General features: G+C 40.8%; 2 protein-coding genes and 1 long non-coding RNA gene across 3 annotated transcripts in view; 1 reads left to right on the top strand and 2 right to left on the bottom strand.

Moving 5' to 3' along the window:
- The first annotated feature begins 2,562 nt into the window (after nucleotides 1-2,562).
- On the top strand, nucleotides 2,563-7,213 carry LOC110490237 (aldo-keto reductase family 1 member B1). The gene is made up of 10 exons (XM_036944536.2): nucleotides 2,563-2,648; nucleotides 3,136-3,303; nucleotides 3,632-3,748; nucleotides 3,855-3,932; nucleotides 4,055-4,177; nucleotides 4,295-4,401; nucleotides 4,672-4,753; nucleotides 5,427-5,510; nucleotides 6,424-6,506; nucleotides 6,603-7,213. The coding sequence occupies exons 1-10, from the start codon at nucleotides 2,577-2,579 to the stop codon at nucleotides 6,643-6,645; spliced, it is 957 nt and encodes a 318-aa protein (XP_036800431.2). The 5' UTR covers nucleotides 2,563-2,576; the 3' UTR covers nucleotides 6,646-7,213.
- The window catches only part of LOC110490236 (aldo-keto reductase family 1 member B1), a 40,699-nt gene continuing 29,955 nt past the window's right edge, over nucleotides 7,213-17,956 (bottom strand). Inside the window, exons 6-10 of the mRNA XM_090200323.1 lie at nucleotides 9,764-9,870; nucleotides 9,405-9,486; nucleotides 8,527-8,610; nucleotides 8,346-8,428; nucleotides 7,213-8,097 (exon numbers count right to left, since the gene is read on the bottom strand). Coding sequence (XP_090056449.1) covers nucleotides 8,055-8,097; nucleotides 8,346-8,428; nucleotides 8,527-8,610; nucleotides 9,405-9,486; nucleotides 9,764-9,870 — 399 coding nt within the window. The 3' untranslated portion in view covers nucleotides 7,213-8,054. The remainder of the gene's footprint in view (nucleotides 8,098-8,345; nucleotides 8,429-8,526; nucleotides 8,611-9,404; nucleotides 9,487-9,763; nucleotides 9,871-17,956) is intronic.
- On the bottom strand, nucleotides 17,259-17,792 carry LOC149978105 (uncharacterized). Its single transcript, XR_016486741.1, has 2 exons — nucleotides 17,676-17,792; nucleotides 17,259-17,385 (listed from the first exon to the last, which is right to left on the bottom strand). It is a non-coding gene; the product is annotated as an uncharacterized LOC149978105 (long non-coding RNA).

The raw sequence follows: 17,956 nt of genomic DNA, 5'->3' as shown, positions 1-17,956 counted from the left end.
CTGTAATGGTTTTCTTTATGAGAAGGAGAGTCGGACCAAAATGCGGCATGTCTATTGCAATCCATGTTTAATGAAGAAACACACTAAACACAAACACTACCAAAACAATAAACCTAACGAAAACCGAAACAGCCTATACTTGTGTAACCTAACACAGAACAATGACACTAAGGACAATCACCCACAACAAACTCAAAGAATATGGCTGCCTAAATATGGTTCCCAATCAGAGACAACGATAAACACCTGCCTCTGATTGAGAACCACTTCAGACAGCCATAGACTTAGCTAGAACACCCCACTAGCTACAATCCCCATAAATACACACCACATACAAAAACCCATGCCACACCCTGGCCTGACCAAATAAATAAAGAAACACAAAATACTTTGACCAGGGTGTGACAGTTAGATGAACAAGAATTTAAGCTTTCTGCCCATATCAGATATGTCTATGTCCTGGGATTTATTTTTTGTTTCTTACAACCTCAGGCTATTGTGATTAGCATATGTTAGCTCAACCGTCCCGCGGGTGGGACACCGATCCCGTAGAAGTTCATGTTTTAGGGACTCCTGTAATAACCAGCAAACCAGACTGTCATCTTGTGAAACGGTAAAGAATCTAGCTAGCCAAAGCATTTCCTGCAAATTGAATGTAAAATTTTGTAAGCTTGCCTTGCTGATATTTGCCGTGCAATGCAGCTGAAGTTACATAGTTAGCTAGCTATTTTTCTTGCTTATTACGCGGAGGATAAAAAATTGTCTGTATGCCTATGGATGTGTAGCTAGCTATGTAGCCGATCTGTGAATGGACCCTAAAACGTTTGGTATAAATATTAGTTCAGAGCCTAGCTATGAACCTCAGCTCTCATAGCCGATTGTATCAACCTCAAAACAGTCTGAATGACATTAATGAAGCTTATGGATTGAGTAGAATATAATAATTTTGTGCCAAGGATGCAAGTCGTATATACATGTAGTTATTACCATACAATGAGATCCCCACAATGTAGCGAGTACATTGAATATATTCACTGATCATGCACTCTACCTTGGCAAATAAAGGTGTGTGGTGGATATTTTAAATGACCAATAAGGAGGAGAGACAAGGTCAATCAGGATATGAACTTTATTAAAAATGTATTGATAAGGGGGCTGGTCACAATACACACACAGACGTAGATAGAGTGAAAGCCTAATGATTCTGAGTTGGGACTTGCCTTATATAGCCCGACCTTGTTACATTTTCTTAATCCACCACAACTGTCTCAATGTGTCAAACCAACCCATAGTCCCCATGTGTTCTCGCACTAAGAACTGTTTGTCCTTAGAGTAGAGGAACAGAGAGACCTCATTCCGAACATGCACGTTTCAGACTTACAGGGGGTGAGGTCAAGAGCACGAGATGTGCACCGCCGTGGTTGATTTAGATACAGAGTTAGGTGACAAAAGCTTTTTACACAACCAGAGTAACAGGATTGTACATACCTAATCATTTAAAGTAACGCTAATACTTATCCTCCGCCCTCAGCTTTTCATCCTTTGTTTGTACATTTCCACTTTTCTCAAGTTTAGATAAACGTGCATGAAACAATGTGTGGACTGCAGACGCTAGCTAGATAGTTTTTGGCTCCAGAGACATCTAGACAGGCTCTTCAGGCCCGTCAGCAGTTGTCAAAGTCTTACACCCTGCCCATTTCTACAATTTCTCTTCTTAAAATTGGACTTTAAACCTAACCTTAACCACACTGCTAACAGTATGCCTAACCTAGATAGCTTGTAGGTTCACATTTAGTAACCTAGCTATGCTTTTGAGGCTTGTGTTGCAGATCTGAAGCAGATCAGATCTGAAGCAGTTTGTGGTTCTGGGTCTGTTGCGTTTAATCTATTGTGTTTTTATGCTAGGCCTCCTTCATACATTCTATGCCAGTCACACCTGCATACAAAACTGTATGCACAGGAAGCTGATTTCAACAGTCAGCTTTGTACCATGAGTCTCTGCTGAAATCCCCATGACGTGTCCTTTTTTATCACAATCATTCATTGCAAGGTCAAAAATCACTCCAATATTGTATTTAAAAACTTGCCTATTTGTGAGCAGGTTATTACCTTGTATAAGGAAGATGATTTGGCTCTAGGCAACCTACAAATACTGATCAACACCAACAAAAAGCTGTATACTTGACCTTTTTATATCATATGTTCTTCAACTCAATCGACATTAGCATGAATTGCCTCCTGCATCACATCCTGAATTATTTAAACAAACGTTTCCCTTGTCATTGTGACAAGCAAACCCTCTTTCGCACGTACACACACGTACACATGCTGATTCATTCAGCTACTCCTTCACTGCCCATTTTCTGTCCCCATTCGCTGCTTTAGATGTAGGGTTGCAGGCGTAACCAAACAAACAGTCGCTCTCCCTCTACATAAACCCTCCTCACATCTGTGTTTCAGCTCTTTGTGTGCTGCACTGAGAATACTGATTCCTTATTCCTTCCACTCTGAATACAGGGATCCTCTCCTCTCACAACCCAGGATCCTAGGATTGATACCACAGCAGATCTTTAAAGATGACACCCACACCAACTGTAACTCTCAACACCGGGGCCAGCATGCCTATCGTAGGCTTGGGGACATGGAGGGTAAGATAAAGTGTGATTATGTTTCCTCTAGTCCTCTTGCATGGATGCCATTGATCATTGTTGAACTAAACTCATGGAATCAACAGTAGGCAGTTAACTGTTTCTTTCCTTTGGCAGCTACAGGTATGTTTATGTTCAAATAAATGACAGTCTTCTCATGTGCCATATATCCTGAGAGTTTTAATGAACTATGATGATGACCAAGATTAGCAGCATATTTTTTTGCACTAATGTTTTAATGTCACACTTGGAATTGCGGTTTAGCCTACACTTGAATTTACCAACATATGTAACTAAATGATGGCCTAACTCTGTGATATTGATGATGATGATTATATTATACAGTGTAATCATACATCTATCATGATTAGTATTTCTACAGGATTCTGTAACCTTTCACGACAGAGGCTCAAATCAAGTGTGAGGTAACCACAATAGAACACAATGTCTAGGCCCTAATCTGTAATTCCTCTGCATCCCTGTGCAGGCAGATGCGGGCAAGGTAGCAGAGGCAGTGAAAGCGGCCATCTCTGCAGGCTACAGACAGATAGACGGAGCCTACTATTACCAGAATGAGGATGAGGTGGGGGATGGCATTCACACCATGATTGGCCAGGGGGTGGTGAAGAGAGAGGAGCTTTTCATCGTCAGTAAGGTGAGGACGATTATCGACTTGGTCACTGTGTCAAAAAGTGGAAAACGTGTCATGAATCACAAGACTCATTAGTCATGTTTGTAGATTTGGTCATATGATTTCCCACTAGACGCCAGGCAGACAAAGAGCTCCATACGGGCTGAAGGCATGTCATGTGCATGCGCATGCTCTGTATAGTCACCAATGTCATGCTAGTACTATCATTTCTTCTGGGTGTACTCTTACTCAACTGCCACACGTCACCGTGACACTTCAGTTTGTCCATAGGATAATATTGTATTTCAACATGCACTTGCAGCAGTATAATATAATGGTTTCTCCCAAATAGCTGTGGTGTACCCTCCATCAGAAGTCTATGGTGAAGGGAGCCTGTCAGAAGACTCTGAGTGACCTCAGACTAGACTACCTGGACCTCTACCTAATACACTCCCCGATGTGCTTTCAGGTACTGTGTGTGTCTGTGTCAATACAATTACTATCAGCTTTCAAACTGTCCCTGGTTAAGAGCTAGAGGACCATTGTCCCTGTGACTGATCTGTTTGTCAATGCAGCCTGGAGAGAATCTATTTCCTTTTGGTGAAGACGGACAAGTAATCGCAGGTGACAGCAACTTCCTGGACACTTGGGAGGTAAGGAAGACAAAAATGATATACTGTATTTTAAAACAAAACATCCCCCGGACACCAGCGAACAACATTATACCGTAAGATATTTGACAGGTTACTGAGCTAGATCTTGACCTATTGTATAGGCTATGGAGGAGCTGGTGGATGCTGGACTGGTCAAGGCTATCGGTGTCTCCAACTTTAACAAAGACCAGATTGAATCCATCCTGAACAAGCCAGGCCTCAAGTATAAACCTGCCAACAACCAGGTACTGTAGTCTGTGGTGATCAAGACAGACAAAACAAGTCCGTACAGTTTGTATCAAGGCATTATGGCCCCATCTCTCTGTATTACCAACTGCTCATCTTTGTATTTGTCCCTTCAGATTGAATGCCACCCCTATCTGACTCAGGAGAAGCTGATCAACTACTGTCACTCTAAAGGCATCTCAGTGACAGGCTACAGCCCTCTGGGCTCGCCAAACAGACCATGGTGAGACAGATCACACTTTTCTAAGATATTCCTGATGTATACAGTCACTTTGGGTCAAATAGAAGGTTCTAGAATTAAAATACACTCAACCTGTACTCTGAAATGATCCAAAACATGCATTGTGTTGAATTTGTTATAGACAATGTTTAATGAGTGCGTTCAGTGTCGGACCCTACTCTTTCCCTAGATTTTTTTTCAGGCCCCACCCACCACAAACAATGACGTGTGTTTGACTTCAAGTCAACATAAAATAAATTACATTTTCAACAGGGCGAAACCTGGTGAGCCGTCCCTGCTGGAGGACCCAAAGATAAAGGCCATCGCTGTTAAGCACAATAAGACCACAGCACAGGTATGAGAGAGTCAACACTTTCCCCCACTTTCCTGCCTTTAGTGACATACTGTAGCAAGATTTGATCCTGTATTTTAAACCTTATCCAGAAATATTGAATTACAACAAAAATGAAAGAAATCGTCTGAGGTTGGTGCTGGACCATCTGACGTAATAAGAAAAGAGGACACTTTGATGAAAATGTTCAAATCCAGGCATGTCACATGACTGCACCAAGCACATGGTCCTAGATATAGGGAATACAAAGAGCAGAACAAACAGTGTTCTCAACCATGCTTACTCCTGTGAAGTTCTGAATTTTCAACAAGAGTCCATTCAAGTTGAGGTTAACTTGGCTTATATACACCACTCTTCAAAGAACCTTACAGTACAATTATATATGCTGATAGATTTATAAACAATGATAGCCTATGTATGAAATTGGATATTGTCCCTTATGTAGCATTTAAAGAAAACAGCTAGGTATTAGAATGGGGGACAATCAGTTGTCAAGGTTTTGGCTGCTATTTTCCAAGACACGTCTCTTCTAATGTAAGAATCATTGTTTTTAAACCACGTCGTCGGGGTCTGGGTCCAACACTTGCATGGTAACATTACATTCTTTGGCTGGGTAAAAGGAGTCTTGGTCTAGGGTCAGTCAAGTGACCAATCCCTGTTGTTGTCCTCTCCACAGGTCCTTATCCGCTTTCAAATCCAGAGGAATGTGATCGTCATTCCCAAGTCGGCTACGCCCTCCCGGATCAAGGAAAATTTCCAGGTATTTTTTGACAATTACAATTGTGACTGGAAGCGATTCAATAAAATAAATATTTTACTTCATTGAACTTTGGCAGTGTCTTTTCCATTCAAACATAACTGCCTAGGTAGAGATGTGGAAGCCACTAAGTACATTCTAAGGGTGTGCTTACACAGAATCCTGAAGGAGTTGGTTGCTCAGAGGTTAAATCCCTGCCTCCCAACCTAGAGGTTCTTGGTTTAAATTTCCTCTCTTCTCTGTTTCAATGTCAAATATACAAAGGGCAGTGTTCTAAGTGTGGAAGAGCTGTTGGCTCTGGTAAGAATCTTACCTCTGATGTACGGGATTGTAGGTTCGATCCCAGGCTCAGCTCCTGAATGTAGTTGCGTTCACTCTGGGATAGTTGGAAGGCTGTCAGAACTCATGGTGGTAAATACCTGGTGTCCCCTCCTGGAAAAAGTGGGCACTTTGTTTAAATATAGGCACGTCTTCATTTAAAACTAAGTTCCCACCTTTTCCAGGAGTGGTTTAGCCCGTCCGCTTGTCACGCTCTTCCAGCCAATGCCAGTGCTCTCCGGGCATCAAATGTGTGGCAGCCACTCCCTGAAGTGGCCATGACTCACTGACCAGCAGAGTCCTCAGTATCCAACCATGCTCAAGAGCCAGCACAAGAGTTCAAACTTACAACCTTGTGCTTTGGGGGGGGGGGGGGGGGGGGGGAGATCCTTACACCAGAGCCACAGACCCCTTCACACTTGTTACCCTTCTCTTTGTATACAGTGTACAAAACATTAGGAACATTGAGAGTTGCATGCAAAAAGTGAAATTGTGGGATTTGAACCCACAATCTCTTGGTTTCAAGGCAGGGATATAACCCCAGAGCCACTGTTTCCTTCACACTCCTAAATTGTTATTTTGTCGCCTTCGAAAACAGGTGTTGGACTTCAAGTTAAGTCCCGCAGACATGAAAGTCATCCTTGGTTTCAACAGGAACTGGAGAGGATTCGCTATGGAATGGTGAGTCCACAGAGTTCCAGAGTGTCTAGATGCTGACTTCGACTCTTTCTCTTTTACCTGTTCTTCCCTGACGTACCCTCCTCCTCCTCACTGCAGGGGCAACAAGCACAAAGACTTCCCTCTGCATGCAGAGTACTGAAACCTCAGCGTGGAACTGGAGCTAAAGACAGAGAACGGACACTGACACCCACATTCCTATACTGTAGTGCCCGTCTTCCTGTCTGTGAAAAACACTGGGGACATACAGTAGTTGTATATAGATTCAACCACTACGTTGACATTGTTCATGAGACAGAACAGTTCAGGAGGCAAACAGAACGTGTCAGTGTAATGTAATAAGTGGCAAATAGTGCCTTTACTTGTTCAAAGTTTAAACATGTTGCATAGTTGTAAGTTAACTTGCATGTTGGAAAGTGCCTTTGAAAGCATGATACACATGCTGTGCGTCTCGTTCAAATATGAAATTATATTAAAATCAGTCCTTAGACAGCTCTTTAGAGAGATATCTCAAACAATATGTTAACATTGACAACATACACAGTAAAATGTGACTCATTCCAGAATGCCTCGATGTTCTGCCCTTAGATGTGATGCATTTCTACATATTTGAAACAAGATTCTAATCCTGAAATATAAACTGCCGACTACCTTGACCTATGAATATTTCCTCATCTGCAGATATAATAAAGAACACAGTACTATGTCAATGAGTAGAAGTGCTTTATCGTCCTGTAAGGCAAAGAGTGTGGATGACTCATTCTAGGCTCCTATGACTAGGCATTGGAGGGAAGGAGTGTTCAACAACATATCTTCATGAACATAGGTCAATGTACTATTAGGATAAGCTATTTCGATACTATTTATATTCTACATTTTTTAAATCTCTGAAACCAAAAGGAAACAGAGGGAACAGCTCACAGTTGATATGTAATACTGTACATCACACACACACACAATGTCCATGTGATATTTCTGTAACTTACTTCAGTAAGACCAGGTATGACATAGCTCCTATGGTTGAACTATGCATTCCAATGGTTAACATCAATTCTTTAAAGTCATAAGATTATATATGGCCTGTAAATGTAGATGCTAATTGATGAAAAAGCTTGCGAGTGACCAAAGAGAAACAAACAAACTGGGTCATGTGAGAAGCCACAAACACCATATTGTGCGCGTTAGGAAGCCTGGCGCCTTGGATTTGCTACAGTATCAAACCAGAAACCAAAAGCTTTTTTTTTTATACCTCACTAATATCGATCCTATGTCAAATTATGTTTCCATGATTGTTGAAAAACCATTGTGCTATGAAAGAAGGCAATTCTATAGGTCAGAGTGTATATCTCGTGAGAAAGACAATACTGCAATACACAGATACTAAATCACAGTATGTATGGGTATTCGCAAGAAACTAGCTCAAGGATGGCTATTTCTGCACATTGTCTTAAAGGGAGAAATAAGAATGAATCTAAACGAGAACAGAAAGAGGGCAGACATCTCAAGCGAGTCACAGCACCAGAGATGGAACTTTGTGAATCCACCGTTTCCTTAAAATTCAGCATTGAAGGGGTAGTCCTTGTGCTTCATGCTCCTGGGTGACAAAGAAAAACAAAACACCATTCAGAGAGACAGTACAGTTGTACACATGTTCAGGAATCAATTGAACACTAAGTATATTTTAATTCAAAGGAAGGTAACAGCATAATACACATAGCTGTCATCACATTAAAATGATGATTTGACTTCATAATACTTATTTAAACAGTTTGAGCCTCTGCAGAGAGAGTGTATACTGTAAACTACAGCCCATTGGTCAAAAGAAACCACGTGGGGCCTCACCCTGTCATTGGGCAGACTCTCCAGTTCCTGTTGAAGCCCAGAATGGTCTTCATTTCCTCGTCGCTCAACACAAAGTCAAACACCTGCGTGGTTCAAAAAGACAATTACCCCACAGCCACACACGTGAACTAAATCAGATGACACACCTCTTCAAATAATGGAGAATTATGGGAAATAATACCTGGAAATTCTCCTGGATACGTGTGGGGGTGATAGACTTGGGAATCACAATCGTGTTCCGTTGGATATGGAAGCGGATCAGGACCTGAAGTGAGGATGACGGAGAGAAGAAAGCGGACATGTAAATGGGATCCCAGGTTAAAGAAAACATCAGTATGGTTTGGGTTGGCTCGATAGTGTGAAAAGGGTATTAGAGTAGGGGCTAGTGGTTAGAGCATTGGGACAGTAACCAAATGATTGTTAGATCGAATCCCTGAGCTGATAAGGTACAAAATATTTTGTTCTGCCCCTGAACAAGACAGTTTAAAATAATAATAATAATTTGTTTTTACTTCTTTATTTCTCCGTTATTTTACCAGGTAAGTTGACCGAGAACACGTTCTCATTTACAGAAACAACCTGGGGAATAGTTACAGGGGAGAGGAGGGGGATGAATGAGCCAATTGTAAACTGGGGATTATTAGGTGACTGTGATGGTTTGATGGCCAGATTGGGAATTCAGCCAGGACACCGGGGTTAACACCCCTACGATAAGTGCCATGGGATCTTTAATGACCTCAGGGAGTCAGGACACCCGTTTAACGTCCCATCTGAAAGACAGCACCCTACACAGGGCAGTGTCCTGGGGCATTGGAATATTTTTTTAGACCAGAGGAAAGAGTGCCTTCTACTGGCCCTCCAACACCACTTGCAGCAGCATCTGGTCTCCCATCAAGGGACTGACCAGGACCAACGCTGCTTAGCTTCAGAAGCAAGCCAGCAGTGGTATGCAGGGTGGTATGCTGCTGACCCACTGTTTCTAGGCCATCATTGTAAATTAGAATTTGTTCTTAACTGACTTGCCTAGTTAAATAAAACATTTTAAAAAGAGTATTGTACCTGGGCAGAGGTCTTCTTGTCCTTCTCAGCGATGGCCTTGATGTTGGGATCCTCCAGTAGGGAAGGGTCCTCTGGTTTGGCCCTGTTATTGACACTGTGTTACAATCTTTTCACAGGGACAACTGTAAATGGCTGTGTATGTTCAGAATTCATGTACAAGGTGAATGTACACCGACTATACCAAGCATTAGGAACACATTCCTAATATCGAGTTGAAATATTAGATTTAACAAGTGACATCAATAAGGGATCATAGCTTTCACCTGGTCAGTCTGTCATGGAAAGGGCAGGTGTTCTTAATGTTTTGTATGCTGAGTGTATATCTCTCAGGTATTATTAGTTGAAGTATACGCCCTCACCATGGTCTGTCTGGGGAACCCAGGGGGCTGTAGGCTGTCACGGAGATGCCCTTAGAGTGACAGTAGTTGATCAACTTCTCCTGGTTCAGATAGGGGTGGCATTCAATCTGGCAGTAGAAAGAATGTGAGGTTATTCAACTTCACCTACAGTTCTTATTACAACACACGGGATGTACTGTATTATAAGATAATTGGTGGTGGTATTTTATCTTGAGAAATAATTCAATTATATGGTGGATTACAAATTAAAAAACATTTATTTTAATTAAGACCCTTTGTGTATTACGTTCAAATAAACCCAGTAAAGTTTTGCTGTTTATTCGGGAAGCCTGGGAAGTTGTTCAGTGTGGTGACAATAGAAAGCACAAGAGGGTCTGTCCACTTTACTTTACTTTGCTTAATTTCGCTAATCGCACTCTAGCGACTCCTTGAGGCGGGCCAAGCGACTGCAAGCTGACTCTGGTCGTCAGTTTAATAACAGTATTTCCTTTGACACATTGGTGCGGCTGGCTTCTGGGTTAAGTGGGCATTAAGGTGTTAAGAAGCGCGGTTTGGTGGGTCATGTTTCGGAGGATGCATGACTTGATCTTCGCCTCCTGAACTCGTTGGGGAGTTGCAGTGATGAGACATGATTGAAATTGGGGAGAAAAGTACAAAAATAACAACAAATAATGTAAATAAAAACACTACCATAGAGGCACAGAGTAAGTTAGAAGAAAAACAAAAAGAACTGGAGAAGATTACTCAATAACGATCAAGTGTAATATAAACTGAGTATACTAAATGTTATGAACTCCTTCCTAATATTGAGTTGCACCTCAGAACAGCCTCAATTCGTCGGGAATTGACTCTGTGTCGAAAGCGTTCCACAGGGATGCTGGCCCATGTTGACTCGAATGTTTCCCACAGCTGTGTCAAGTTGCCTGAATGTCCTTTGAATGGTGGACCATTCTTGATAGACACGGGAAACTGTTGAGAAACCCAGCAGCATTGTAGTTCTTGACACAAGCCGGTGTGCCTGGCACCTACCCCATTCAAAAGGCACTTAAATCTTTTGTCTTGCCCATTCACCCTCTGAATGGCAGACATACACAATCCATGTCAAGGCTTAAAAATCCTTCTTTAACCTGTCTCCTCCCCTTCATCTGCACTGATTGAAGTGGATTTAACAAGTGACATCAAGAAGGGATGATAGCTTTCACCTGGTCAGAGCAGGTGTTCTTAATGTTTTGAAAACTCAGTGTATTACAAAAATAAAGAAAACTGGATGGAAAAACGCAGCAAATTATTTTAGAATTTTCAACATTTAAACATGAGCTAGCGCACACCCAGAAAAAAGTAGTTTGTGTGGAGGTGCTGACTAGCGGTGAATAAACTATTAACTATCAAAATAAAGAGTCGCAGACTCCATATATAAACTCCCAGTAATTTATTGGGTATTTACCAATGTTTCGGCATCACGGTGCCTTCTTCAGGGCAATGTCATGAGTACTTGAACCAGGTTATGACAAACAGTGCAATTAGTGCAACTAATGACAATAGTGAGGGGTGTGTCATAATGATGACGTTTATTAGAATGAATTAGTGAAACTGTTAAAAAAAACAATAGTTTATGGCATATTAAATATATTAGGCTATTGTTATCATATAGAAACATAGGTGTATGCTAATAAGCTGTAGAAAGAATATATCAATTTACGATACTTGTTCATAAAATAAATAATTGTTTATAAGAAAGGCCTGAGATCAAAGTCAATAGTCAGACCACTAGGGGTCAATATTTGCAGAGTAGGATATCCAGTAAGCCTCCCTTTGTAGTAGTAGGATCTCAATGTTACCTCCTCTCATTGGTAGAGCAACATTCTCAATGCCTGTGTATTTGAGGGAGGAGATTGGATGGTTAGCTTCAACAAAGTGAGCTGCTACTGGATAGTCAATGCTCTTACACCTGATTGAGCTCTGGTGTTCAGCTATGCGTTGTTCTAATTGTCTTTTCGTTTGTCCTACGTAGGCTTTTCCACATGAACAGGTGATGATAGATTACTCCCCTGGTCTTGTATGAGATGATACCACTAACAGGGATTTTTCGACCCATATGTGGGTGTCTGAAGGAGGATGTTTTTATAGTGCTATTACACTGTGCGTATGAGCGACATTTGTAGTTCCCATTTGGAATGGGTGTCAAGAGTGTCTGAGTGGGCTCAGGGGTAATGTCAGATCTCACCAAGTAACCTCCAATATTACGACCACGCTTATAGACCACGAGTGTGGGTTTCTTGAAGAGGTGTGCGATTTTTGTTGTTGTTGTCTGATTGCAGAATATGCCAGTGCTTTTTCAGGATTGCTTTAATTTTCTCCGAACCCTTGGTGTACTTAGTGCAAAAGACAGTTGCGTTGTTTTTCTTCTTTGGTTGAGTTTTTAGTAATTCCTCTCTTGGATGAGATATTTTCATCATTGCAGTGTCAATAGTTTTGTCCTTGTAGCCTCTCATTTTGAAATTGTCATTGTTTTATCATTGCTGTCAAAATCTGTCTGGTTGCCACAGATTTGTTTAAACCTGCATAACTGGCTATATGGTAGACCATTCTTGAGGGGAAGAGGATGCATACTATCCGCACATAGCAGGGTATTGCGGTCTGTGGACTTTGTGTAGATATCTGTGTGTAATGCATCATTCTGAGCATTTTACTAATGCACTCAGCTGTAAGGACATTTCATTTATCATGCTATACTGTTTAAATGTCAGCCCCCAGTGCTGGCTATACAGGGTTATAGCCAGCACTGGTGGCCACCAAAAAGCACTGCCCCACTTTCTTTACTGATTTCTCTGAACTATTGTCTATTGTCCTTGAGGACTATGATAAAATCATCTTGTTGGGCGATTTTTAATATTCATGTTGACAAAGAGACTTACTCCAAGGCCATTGAATTGATTCATCTTTTCGCTCGTTTCTGCCCCTGAACAAGTCAGTTAACCCACTGTTCCTATGCCGTCATTGTAAGTAAGAATTTGTTCTTGCCTAGTTAAATAACAAACAAAAAAAACAAAAACTAGTCTCCATCTGAGTTATCTTAAACTCAGAAAGACCTCTACTATACCGCTGTCGTTTCGTCTAACGTTATGTTACCAGGTGAAGAATAAAACAATTATAGTCAAAATAATCATAACTTCTGTTCACAGGGAGGCTTTAATTACTATTTTAACGACCCTGGGTTTATAAGCGCGGATATCGACTCTGCCGCTGGAGCATGCTTTTGTGGCACTGTCGATAGCGCGCTGGACTTCGGGCTAGAAGGTCGCACATTGTTGTGTTACAATGTTTTGCTGGTTGTACTTTCCAATATGATGTCTTGTGACCCTGCTCTACCAAATAGTTTACTAATGTGGTGATGTTTGGCATATGAGTTTCTTCGTCTTTTTTACACCAATAACAAATTCACTACATCAACACAGAACCCTCGCCCTTTAGCGATTGTTTAAATGCGGCGTGGTGTAAAGTTTGACTATTTGTAAACATAATTCGTGCTCTCACCCATATATACTGTCAATTTTAATATGTTACCTAATATCAACTCTCCTTGATTCTCACAATGATTATTCAACCCCAAAATAGGCCAAGGAGTAGGGTAAGGAACCAAGCTAAAAGGCTAAAGTTGGCTAGCTTGCTAGCTACTTCCAGATATAAACAGGAGAACACATCATCACTCAGACCATTCTACTCACCAGGCAAAGCTGGTTAGGATTTTTTCATGTTATTCAAGACGTTGGTGACTAACTGTGCTGCTGGCAATAATTTAAATTGTTAGGATTGATTCAGAACAGAAAGCACACTTCCACGAAGGATATATCATCGAAGAGATATGTGAAAAACATCTTGAGGATTGGTTCTAAACAACGTTTGCCATGTTTCAGTCGATATTATGGAGTTAATTTGGGAAAAAGTTAGGCGTATTGATGACTGGATTTCCGTTTTTTTTTGGTAGCCAAACGTGACGCACCAAACGGAGCGATTTCTCCTAAACAAATAATCTTTCAGGAAAAACTGAACATTTGCTATCTAACAGAGTCTCCTCATTGAAAACATCTGAAGTTCTTCAAAGGTAAATTATTTTATTTGAATGCTTTTCTGTTTTTTGTGAAAATGTTGCCTGCTAAATGCTAAATGCTACGCTAGCTAGCTACTGTTTCACAAATGATTGTTTTCCTATGGTTGAGAAGCATATTTTGAAAATCTGAGATGACAGTGTTGTTAACAAAAGGCTAAGCTTGAGAGCTAGCATATTTATTTCATTTCATTTGCGATTTTCATGAATAGTTAACGTTGCGTTATGGTAATGAGCTTGAGTCTGTATTCAAGATCCCGGATCCGGGATGGGTAGATCAGAGAGGTAACCTCTTGGAACTGACAGCTTTGGATAGAAAACACTCTGACATTTCCAAAACTGCAAAGATATTGTCTGTGAGTGCAACAGAACTGATGTTACAGGCGAAACCCAAATAAAAATCCAATCAGGAAGTGCCCCATATTTTGAAAGCGCTGCATGCCAATGACTCCTTATATGGCTGTGAATGGGCTACGAATGAGCTTACGTTTTCTACGTATTCCCCAAGGTGTCTACAGCATTGTGACGTCTTTTAACGCATTTATGTTGAAGAATAGCCGTAAGGGACCACATTGAGCAAGGGGTCACATGATGGCTCCCGCAGAAAATCTTGCGTAAAGTACAGAAGTAGCCATTCTAATCGCTTCTAATGAGAAACCAATTGTCCCTGTGGATATATTATCAAATAGATATGTGAAAAACACCTTGAGGATTGATTCTAAACAACATTTGCCATGTTTCTGTCGATATTATGGAGCTAATTTGGAAAAAAGTTTGGCGTTGTAGTGACCGGTCGATTTCTCAGCATAATATTTTTGGAAAAAAGGAACATTTGCTATCTAACTGGGAGTCTCCTGAGTGAAAGCATCCAAAGTTCTTCAAAGGTAAATGATTTAATTTGATTGCTTTTCTTATTTTCGTGAAAATGTTGCCTGCTGCCAGCAGGGCATAATGCTATGCTAGGCTATGATAAACTTACACAAATGCTTGTCTAGCGTTGGCTGTAAAGCATATTTTGAAAATCTGCGATGACAGTGTGATTAACAAAAGGCTAAGCTGTGTCTCAATATATTTAATTTGTGATTTTCATGAATAGGAAGATGTTCTAGGGATATTTATGTCCGCTGCGTTATGCTAATTAGTTTGAGGCAATGATTACGCTCCCGGATCCGGGTTTGAGAGTCGCAAGAAGTTTAAACAACCCTCCAGACAAGCTTCAATCCCATACAACTCTCCTTCCGTGGCCTCCAATTGTTCTTAAATACAAGTAAAACTAAATGCATGCTCTTCAACCGATCACTGCCTGCACCTGCCCGCCCGTCCAACATCACTACTCTGGACGGTTCTGACTTATGTGGACAACTACAAATACCTAGGTGTCTGGTTAGACTGTTATCTCTCCTTCCAGACTCACATCAAACATCTCCAATCCAAAGTTAAATCTAGAATTGGATTCCTATTTTGCAACAAAGCATCCTTCACTCATGCTGCCAAACATACCCTTGTAAAACTGACCATCCTACCGATCCGACTTTGGCGATGTCATTTACAAAATAGCCTCCAATACCCTACTCAATAAATTGGATGCAGTCTTTCCCAGTGCCATCCGTTTTGTCACCAAAACCCCATATACTACCCACCACTGCGACCTGTACGCTCTCGTTGGCTGGCCCTCGCTTCATACTTGTCGCCAAACCCACTGGCTCCAGGTCATCTACGAGACCCTGCTAGGTAAAGTCCCCCCTTATCTCAGCTCGCTGGTCACCATAGCAGCGCCCACCTGTAGCACGCGCTCCAGCAGGTATATCTCTCTGGTTACCCCCAAAACCAATTTATCCTTTGGCCGCCTCTCCTTCCAGTTCTCTACTGCCAATGACTGGAACGAACTACAAAAATCTCTGAAACTGGAAACACTTATCTCCCTCACTAGTTTTAAGCACCTGCTGTCAGAGCAGCTCACAGATTACTACACCTGTACATAGCCCATCTATAATTTAGACCAAACAACTACCTCTTCCCCTACTGTATTTATTTATTTTGCTCCTTTGCACCCCATTATTTCTATCTCTACTTTGCACATTCTTCCACTGCAAATCTACCATTCCAGTGTTTTACTTGCTATATTGTATTTATTTGTATTGTATTTACTTCGCCACCAAATAAATAAATAAAAATTAAGATATCCCTTAACTGGAACTAAGGGGCCTAGCCTGAGCCAACTTACTTTTAGCCAGTAGGGGCTCCTGAGCAGCGCAGCGGTCTAATGTACTGTATCTCAAGGGTCATTTTTCCTCTAAAGTAATAATGGAAATGACAATCTTTTCAAAATGATCGTTGTGTTCAGCCAAGACTTTCCTTCGAAATGGCTCTGCATGTTTTGACCTGAGACTTAGACTTTTGCGTATATGTTTAGTTTCCACCAAAAGTTTGTCCATTTCATGTTACATCCAAAAATCTGCCTTTTTTGAGTATACACTTCCCCAAGGGGTACTATAGACACACACACATCCAAAGTACAATTTATATTTTGTGTGCATTGTGCCCCCCAACCCCTCTTTTATTCTGCTGCCAATCTCTGTTTATAATATATGCATAGTCACTTTAACTATACATTCATGTACATACTACTTCAATTAGCCCGACTAACCGGTGCACATTGGCTACCCGGACTATCTGCATTGTGTCCCGCCACCCACCACTTGCCAACCCCTCTTTCACGTTACTGCTACTCTCTGTTTATCATATATGCATAGTCAATTTAACCATATCTACATGTACATACTACCTCAATTATCCTGACTAACTGGTGCCTGTATATAGCCTCACTACTGTTATAGTCTCGCTACTGTATATAGCCTTGCTATTGTTATAGCCTCGCTACTGTATATAGCCTCGCTACTGTTATAGTCTCGCTACTGTATATAGCCTTGCTATTGTTATAGACTCGCTACTGTATATAGCCTTCCTATTGTTATAGCCTCGCTACTGTTATAGTCTCGCTACTGTATATAGCCTTGCTATTGTTATAGCCTCGCTACTGTATATAGCCTTGCTATTGTTATAGCCTCGCTACTGTATATAGCCTTGCTATTGTTATAGCCTCGCTACTGTATATAGCCTCGCTACTGTTATTTTTCACTGTCTTTTTACTGTTGTTTTTTATTTCTTTACTTATCTATTGTTCACCTATTACCTATTTTTTACTTAAAAATGTAACTGTTGGTTAGGGCCTGTAAGTAAGCATTTCACTGTTGTATTTGGTGCACGTGACAAATAAAGTTTAATTTGATTTGTCTTTTCTACAAGACATTAAAGTTGCGATTTTGCATTAAAATGTAATGTCCAAAACGCTGGAATCGCCCTAATTATTAAATTGATTGGACACATGCATTCAGTTAAAATATGTTTATTTCCTTAATGATTTAATTCAGTAATGTCACATTTCATGAATTTCTTCTTTTGTCCCTCTTCTTTTGTTCCTTATTTAGAAACCCTAAAGAATATATCAGTTCCAACTCTAAGGACAAAAAGAGACAAAGTAAGATTAATGATTTGTTATGAAATGCAGTGCAATTAATCATGGACAATATTAATTCATACACATTGCCTACTCAGACTAATAGGTGGGAAAATTAACTTTGTGGAATAAGCATATTATAGGAATTTCATGTCAAAAGATAAGAAATCTTCAGAAATTCGAGAAAGACATACACATGGTCAATAGAATAGACACACAAGCTAAACATCATACATTAATTTAATTCATACAGTACATCATCCTGTTATTCATTGAGGGTACCATCTCACCTTGTGCCCTCCCAGTCTTGAACGAGAGATGGCTCTGACGACCGCAGGATCCAGGTGGTTTTAATCACCTCTTGGTTATTCTCATTGAAATACTGCCCTGTGAAAGCGGAACAGGACCCTGTGAAGGGAAAAGAGAGAAAGAGGATGACAGAGAAAGCGAATCAGAATAACAGAGAAGGAATCAAAGACTGGTTGGTAAAGTAGGGGTATAGCTTTAAAACACCGAAGTGCATTATGGGTAACATAGTAAGTTAACTTTTGTTTTTGATGCAATTTTTCTG

The sequence above is a fragment of the Oncorhynchus mykiss genome, chromosome 15 (genome assembly GCF_057628025.1).
Source record: "Oncorhynchus mykiss isolate SJ-2025 chromosome 15, ASM5762802v1, whole genome shotgun sequence".
In the NCBI taxonomy this organism is placed as follows: Eukaryota; Metazoa; Chordata; class Actinopteri; order Salmoniformes; family Salmonidae; genus Oncorhynchus; species Oncorhynchus mykiss.
This window is presented reverse-complemented; position numbering and strand designations above follow the sequence as displayed.

What these genes read in the sequence shown, in the direction of transcription:
- LOC110490237 (XM_036944536.2), top strand. Translation starts at nt 2,577, where the DNA reads ATGACACCCACACCAACTGTAACTCTCAACACCGGGGCCAGCATGCCT. An exon ending in ACTTCCTGGACACTTGGGAG is followed by an intron (nt 3,933 to 4,054) that starts GTAAGGAAGACA and finishes CCTATTGTATAG; the next exon opens with GCTATGGAGGAGCTGGTGGA. An exon ending in GGATCAAGGAAAATTTCCAG is followed by an intron (nt 5,511 to 6,423) that starts GTATTTTTTGAC and finishes CTTCGAAAACAG; the next exon opens with GTGTTGGACTTCAAGTTAAG.